The sequence below is a fragment of the Urocampus carinirostris genome, chromosome 9 (genome assembly GCF_059441175.1).
Source record: "Urocampus carinirostris isolate Australia breed hairy pipefish chromosome 9, RoL_Ucar_1.0, whole genome shotgun sequence".
NCBI lineage: Eukaryota > Metazoa > Chordata > Actinopteri > Syngnathiformes > Syngnathidae > Urocampus > Urocampus carinirostris.
In genome coordinates, this window is record NC_142357.1 from 38,797,489 (window position 1) to 38,805,525 (window position 8,037).

Here is an 8,037-nt window from a genome sequence, read left to right on the forward strand (position 1 = left end):
TCTGAACATTAAATACGGTTTATGAGATACTAAATGTGTTTTTGTTTCTTATTGGAATCCATATGTCATGATTACTGATGTGACTCAGCTGTGCCCGCTCCTTTGGCGCAAACTGCCGCAGGTTCTGATTGGCTCCCGGTCAGTATTTTAACCCAGTCCTGTCTGTCCCCTTTTGTCAGTCCATCTGCGAATCTCAGTGAACACTAGGCAAGCCTTTTTCGACGCTGACTCCCACCTGTCCCGTTTTTTGCTCCCGTCTGTCTCCGGCTTCGACCCGTTTTGATCCCGACCATGTCTGCTCTCCCTTCCCGGCTTACGACCTCTTTTTGTCCCCGACTACGTCTACTCTCCCTTTCCGGCTTACGACTCGTTTCAGACCCTGACCACATTTTTGCTCTCCTGTCCCGGCTACCGACCCGCTTTTTCCGTCCCTGACACCGCCATCGTTCGCTACGGGGAATCCACTTCCGCGTTTGGAGCACCATCCGAGTACGAGAGCGACTCGCTTCCCGCGTCCAGCAAACACCGGATCGTGTTCGCAGCCCTTTCTCTTTCCCCCAATAAAACTTGTGAGAATCGTAACGCAACTGAGTCCTGTTTCCGTTCTGGTTTTATTTAAATAGTGTTTTATTTAAATCAATGATGTACTTTCACACCACTAGATGTTGCTATATACCACACATTCATCCTCGAAGTCATTCACTAAACTCTATTACGATCATTTCAATTCTCGTCAATGCATCTTTCATCGGTCGATGAATCAAACTCAAACTAAACAACGGCAATGCGTCATCGAATCGAAAATGACGTGGATTCGGCCAATGACGTCCGCGTCCGCACAAAACCGTCGGACTTTGAGTGATGCTTCGAGGCTTCGCTAGCGAAAAAGCGCGCTCGCTTATTGCTCGGGAAGAGTAAACATTTGTTTGCTTTCCCTGTACAAGCACAGATAGACTTGACAGGCTTCCCCTAAATGGCGTCCGTGACGCCTCATCCGTTAACGTATTGATCGGAGCTGATGGACGGCTCCAAAAACGGCTATTTGAGTCCGGTTTTCGGGGGCCGACGGCTATTTAAGTCCAGTTTTCGGGGCCGAACCGAAAGGAACCGGTTCGACTGTTGGGGTAAAGTCAACATGCTGTCTCTGGCTGTGCTTTGCCTCCTGGTTGCAAGATGGACGCAAGCGCTACCTCTTTATCCTGACTCCAACTTGGAGACGCAGTCTGGTAAAATCGAAATTTTCTCCGTTTTCCAGCATTTATTTCTTTGTTTTATACATTTTGGTTCTGCTAAAGGCTGAAAAAGATGGAACCTGTATTTATTTAATCTATCTACTTCGGGAAAAGCTATTTTCCGGACTATAATTGGCACTCAATAAGCAAAACTAGCCAGAAATTGGAAAGTGCGGCTTATAATCCAGTGCGCTTTATAGACCAAACATTTCAGTAGGTTCAAATATACATCATAAAATTCTAATTACAAATTTATTTTAAAATGTTACAATTAAATTGTTAGTATGTAATCTGTGAAATAAGGTTTTTGATTTTCTAAAGCTCTTAGAATCCAACAAGACTTATATACCAGAGAATACTGTAGGTTTGAATGTATTTAGTAAAAATCTGACACAATTAGGAAATGCATAGTGACTAAAAATGTTATAACATAGGGTAACGTTTTATGAATTAATCTATTTTAAAATGTTAGTTTATGTTCTATGAAATAAATGTGATTTTTTGAAGTATTTTGAAATCAGGTGAGGTTTATAGACCAGAGTATACAGTAATTTCGAATGTATATAATAAAACTATAAGTACAATATTAGGAAGTACATAATTTCTATACAATGTTACAACATATGGTAACTATTTAAACATGAATATATTAAAAAATGTTAGTTTATGTTCTATGAAATCATATTTTTCATTTTCTGAAGATTTTTGTATTGTCACCTCTGCTCCTATAATCCAGTGAGGCTTATATACCAGAGAATATTGTAGTTTTTAATGACGTTACAAAATTTTATTTACAAAATTAGGAAATGCATGATTACTATTACATGTTACAACATATTGTAACTATTTAGACAGTAGTATATTTTCAAATGTTAGTTTATGTTCTATGAAATCAGATTTTTCATTTTCTGAAGTTTTTTGTATTGTCACCTCAGCTCTTATAATCCAGTGAGCCGTATATACCAGAGAATAGTTTAGATTCAAATGTACATCATAAAAATATAATCCCAAAATATTTCCTAAAAATGTCAAAAAATAACCTATTTTATTTTGAAGGCATGATAGTATCAGTTATTTTAAAAAGTTATCAGTATCGGTCCCCAGAAGCAGGATTTCTTCAATTATCAGTGACGGTAGGAAAAATACAGTTATCGTGCATCTGTAGTATTTTTCCGAAAATTGTCAGAAAGAACCTCTTTTATTTTGAAGGCCTTTTGGTGTTGGTTGTAAAAGAAAAAAAGAGGCAGGATTTTTTTCATCATCAGTATCAGTAGGAAAAAACAGTTCGTGCATCCGTAGTATTTTCATCCATCCATCCATCCATCCATCCATTGTCTGCACCGCTCATCCTCAGTAGGGTTGCGGGGGTGCTGGAGCCCATCTCAGCTATCTTCGGACAGTGGGCAGGGGACACCCTGAACTGGTTGCCAGCCAGTCGCAGGGCACACAGGGACAGACAACTCACTCGCTCATTTACACCTAGGGACAATTTGGACCAGCCAATTAACCTGACATGCACGTTTTTGGAATATGGGAGGGAACTGGAGTGCCCAGGGGAAACCCACGCAAGCACGGGGAGAACATGCAAACTCCACACAGGAGGTTCGATCTCATGACCTCAGAACTGTGCCACACATGCGCTAACCACTGCAGCGCCGTGCTGCCCTTTAGTATTTTCATAATTACAATAAAATGTTACAGCACATGGTTACTATTTACGAATGAATCTATTTTAAAATGTTTGTTTATGTTCTATCAAATAAGTTGACTTTCTGAAGTTTTTTTCATAATGCAACGTCAGCTTTTATAGTCCAGAAAACACGGTAAAAAGAAAAAAAAACAAAATTCATAATTATGATAAAACGCTACTACATACGGTAACCATTTATGAAGCAATCCATTATTTTGTGTTGAAAGCAGATTTCATAATGTGTCAGGACCAGAACGGAAACAGGACCCAATTGCGTTACGTTTCTCACAAGTTTTATTAAAGGAAAGAGGGAGGACTGCGCCCACGATCCGGTGTTGGCCACAATACGGGTGACAGCTTCCTGAGGTCAACATCATTCATAAGATATGGAATAGAAGTGTGCTTTAAGCCTAGATTTAAACAGTTCTACTGAGGTTGCAGATCCGATCTCAGAGGACAGAGCATCCCACAGCGCTGGGGCCAGCTCTCAAACCTGCGGATTTCTTCTTGGCTCTTGGGATTACTAGTCAAACAGCATTTTATGAGCGAAGATTTCGAGCAGTAACATAGTCAAGTCAAGTGAAGTCATGTTTTTTGCTAAGCCCTAAATCACAAGGAATCTCAAAGGGCTGCACAGATTACAGATTACTGCAAACTACAGACTATTATTATACCATCCCCTGATCTAAAACCAACATGAGGCCGAGGAAAAACTCAAAACCTCAGTATGAGGAAATTAAGAAACCTTGAGAAGGGACCGCACATCAGGTAATCCCCCTTCCAAGATAACCAGGCTGCAACGGATGTTACAGTACACCGACATCGTCAACATGAAACATAGGTCATTCAAATGCTATCGAATATACGTTTTTTTTTAAGCCTAGATGGAAGCAGTTCTACTGAGGTTGCAGATCAGATCTCAGAGGGCAAAGCATCCCACAGCACTGGGACCCGAATGGAGAACGCTCTCAAACCTGCGGATTTCTTCTTGGCTCTTGGGATCACTAATAGACCAACACATTCTTAACAAAAGCCTTGAGCAGATGGATAAATAGATAGATAGATAGATAGATAGATAGATAGATAGATAGATAGATAGATAGATAGATAGATAGATAGATAGATAGATAGATAGATAGATAGATGGATAGATAGATTTATAGATAGATAGATGGATAGATAAATAGATAGATACTCTATTCATCCCCGCAGGGAAATTCACATTTCCAGCAGCATCCCTGCACTGAGAACAATACAATAATAAAGCAAAAAGAATACAATATACAAATACCCAATGTGACGTGCTAATACCCACTGTAGCATGTTATATAAAGTATCTAGATAGTGCTACACAGAATACACATTGCAATAAAATACGGTAATATGCAATGTAAAGGTAAAGAGCCTCATGGCATGAGGAAGAAAAGATCCCTTCAGTCTGTCCGTGGTACAAGACAGTGACAGCAGTCTGTCGCTGAAGCTGCTCCTCTGTCTGGATATAATGCTGTGTAGTGGATGTGATGAATTGTCCATGATTGACCGCAAGTTTTTCAGTGCCCGTCTCTCAGCTACTGTTGTCAGGCTGTCCAGCTCTGTGCCCACAACTTATTTGTAATTTGAAATTGTATATAATAAACTATTTGATTTGAAATTAAATCTGAAAGATATGAGGGGGCAAATTCACACCTGTTTTTGTATACTACCAACAGAACCTTAAAATTACATCTTAAGCTAACAGGGAGCCAATGCAGGTTAGCTAAAATCCGGGTCATGTGATCAAACGTTCTTATCTTAGTTAAAAGCCTCGCTACGTCATTTTGTACCAGCTGCTGGCTTTTGATGCTAGACTTCAGGAGACCAGAGAATATTATGTTTTTTACCCCACAATTAAAATCATAGTTGTACCAATATATTCCCTCTGTCTTACCCTTAGCCCTTTAAATTCGTTTCTTGAAATGTGACGATTTTGCTCGTTTCTGCACAGATTTCCTCCAAAATTTGGTGTCAGAAGACGCTTCGTACAACTCAGAAGGAGAACAGAAGGAAATCAACAATCAGTATCCGTTACAGCACAACGCACAAAGACAATCCTGGAACAGAGGTGTTTAAAATTATATTTTGTTGTAACCCTAACAAATCAAATACTGAAAAACGTCTTTTTGGGTTAAAGGACCCGGGGATTGGCCGCAAGAGGATGCATATTCAAACATGGTAAACTCGTCGTCATTTGTGAGAGAGTGAATGAAAAGAATAACTAACTGACTCATTATTTTTCTTTGTTTATGTCAAGATGGACGGTCTTAAAGCAGTGGTTCTGAAAATGGCCGCTGCTGACAAGCTTCGGTCTCAAGGTTTCATCAGGTCCGGGCAAGGCTTGCCGAAAACCAACAAGAGAGGTGAGAGAATAAAGGCAACAGAATCATATAATTGTAATAATAATAGTAAAAATAATGATAATAATAATGATAGTAATAATGATAAACTACTGAAACACAGTCGTTTCCTGAAAATCTGACATTTTAGGAAAAATACCCAGGGTGCATGATAACTGTTTTTTTTTCTACTGATAACGGTTAAATCCTGACCCTGGAGAGCGATACTGTCAGGACCAGAACGGAAACAGGACCCAATTGGGTTACGTTTGTCACAAGTTTTATTAAAGGAAAGAGGAAGGGCTGCACCCACGATCCGGTGTTCACTAGGTGTGGGAAGCAAGTAGCTCTCTACTCGGATTGTGATCCGAACACGGAAGTGGATCTTCCATAGCGAGTGATGGCGGCGTCAAGGACGGAAAAACAGGCTGATAGCCAGGATAGACAGGAGAGCAAAAACGCGTTCGGGTCAGAAACAGGTCGTAAGCCAGGACGGGAGAGCGAACGAGGTCAGGATCAAAACAGGTCGTAGCCGGAGACAGACTGTCAGGCGGGACGGAAGGAAAACTGAGATCACTTGAACTCGTTTCTTGGTTTTTATTGGAAGGAAGAAATGACAAGACGTGAATCTTCGATCCGTTGTTTGACGGATTGTCGAAACTTGACAGGCGGATGAAGGCTTGGCGGGAATGGTCGTGGACAGGCGTAGTCATCGTGTTGTTGGTTGGGGCTGGAGAAGAAGGGCGTCGTTGTGTTCGGAAGAGAGATCAGGAGTCAGGCGGGCAGGGCAGGTCGTAGGCAAATTCGGAAACGGGTCAGCAACGGAGATCAGGTAGAAAAACAGGAGGCAGGCAAAGAGTCGGAGGTACGGGCTTTCTGAGCAGATGGCAACAGATCGCATAGTACAATCGGACGAAGTGTTACCGGAAGCTGGGGATTTAAATGTACAGGGTGCGCCAATCAGCTGTCCTGGCTGTTGGCGCCAAATCCTGAACGCAGGTGTTCCCGATCCGGGTGATTGTGACACAGACGGGAGCAAAAACAGAACAGGTGGGAGTCAGGGTCAAAAAGGCTTTGCCTAGTATTCACTGAGGTTCGCAGACGGACTGACGAAAGGGGACAGACAGGACTGGGTTCAAATTCTGACAGGGAGCCAATCAGAACCCGCGGCAGTTGGCACCAAATGAGCGGGTACAGCTGAGTCACATCAGTAATCATGACACAGGGTGCATGATAACTGTTTTTTTCTACTGATAACGGTTAAATCCTGACCCTGGAGACCGATACTATCAAATGGATAACATTTTTTAAAATAACTGACACCATCAGTATTAATGTGGTGGTATTTTTATAGTATTTCCATATTAGTATCTCTGTAGTATTGTTTAACAAGTTTGTAGTATATCTGTACTTTTTTTCGTAGTATTAATGTAGTGGTATTTTTTGTAGTACTTCCATATTAGTATCTTGGTCGTATTTTGTAACAAGTTTGTAGTATATCTGTATTATTTTCTTAGTATTAATGTAGTGGTATTTTTGTAGTATATCTGTCATTTTTCTGTAGTAGAATTTTTGTATCATAGTGTGAATGTAGTGGTACTTTGGCAGAATTTCTGTAGAAGTATTTACATAGTACAACTTTCATCGTAAGTCTGTAGTATCTCTGTAGTATTTACATGGTAGTTTTTTGTAGTATTTCTCTTGTAATATTTCTTCATTATTTCTGTAGTATTATTGTTCTTTTTTAGTGTAATGAATGTTATTTTTCACGGTGTAATAGTAGTCTGTACAACCCTTTGAGACTTAGTGTGATCAATGGCCATACGGATAAACACACTGCCCCTTTAACGTCAGGAATACCCAAAAATATACGGCTCGCAATCGCTAGTAGCTAAAATTAACCAAATTAAATTTTCCGAATGCTACATTATTTTTACCTATCAGGGTAATAATTTGGGTCTTCGACTATACCAGCTCAGTAGCCTAGATGGTAGTGTGCCCGCTTTGAGACTGGGAGGTCGCTGGTTCGCGCCTCGGCCGAGACATACCTAATTGGTATAATGGCGGCGCCCTCTGTTGGCTGCGGCTGCATCGACTCGCTACAACGGGTCAGCTGTATCGACATTTCGTTCTGTGTACATTGTTACAAAGAATGACAATACAAAGGAAATTATTATTATTATTAGCTCAATATTTTTCACGTATTTCTACTTACAATCTCCTCTGTTCCTTCCGCAGCGTGTTTTTGGAAATATTGTGTGACAAATTGACCAAAACATGCAACATCATGAGAAGACACAACGGGATGAAGAAAATCTATTTTTTAAAGTTGTACAAATTGTCTTTTTTTCTGACTGAATAAACTATTACACAAGTGTCTAGTGTGTCTGTGTAATACTGTCTGAGGCTGTTTGAAATCAAAGATTTTTTACAATAAGTTATCGAGCAATGGGATACAAAACGTGTTTTGTTTTTGTTTACACAATTTTCGTTGTATTTATCATTCATTTTTTGTTATTTTATCACACAGCCTACTGTATATAGTTTAAAAGTCCCTCCATTGCATCCACCCACTAACTCCCCCGTACCAGCCCAGGTCAAGTTACACCAAACATAAATACAATTTTACAAGTATATTTATTCCTAATTTTTTTGTAATCATTTGATCTATATTACAATTATGTCGTTCTTACATGACACTCTTTTGCGCAGTTAGTCTCAACAGTCAAGGAATAAAATATTG

The 8,037-nt window shown here is 40.1% G+C and overlaps 1 protein-coding gene across 1 annotated transcript; it reads left to right on the forward strand.

Moving 5' to 3' along the window:
* The first annotated feature begins 1,104 nt into the window (after positions 1 to 1,104).
* On the forward strand, positions 1,105 to 7,649 carry urp1 (urotensin-related peptide 1). Its single transcript, XM_088344236.1, has 5 exons — positions 1,105 to 1,226; positions 4,907 to 5,023; positions 5,093 to 5,133; positions 5,213 to 5,318; positions 7,533 to 7,649. Exons 1-5 carry the CDS (start codon positions 1,136 to 1,138, stop codon positions 7,562 to 7,564), a joined length of 387 nt encoding a protein of 128 aa, XP_088200362.1. The 5' UTR covers positions 1,105 to 1,135; the 3' UTR covers positions 7,565 to 7,649.
* The last annotated feature ends 388 nt before the right edge of the window (positions 7,650 to 8,037 follow it).

Bases quoted from the DNA above. Each gene is read 5' to 3' on its own strand.
- urp1 (XM_088344236.1), top strand. From the start codon at position 1,136: ATGCTGTCTCTGGCTGTGCTTTGCCTCCTGGTTGCAAGATGGACGCAA. The intron at 1,227-4,906 runs GTAAAATCGAAA...GTTTCTGCACAG, and splicing joins CAACTTGGAGACGCAGTCTG to ATTTCCTCCAAAATTTGGTG. The intron at 5,134-5,212 runs GTAAACTCGTCG...GTTTATGTCAAG, and splicing joins AGGATGCATATTCAAACATG to ATGGACGGTCTTAAAGCAGT.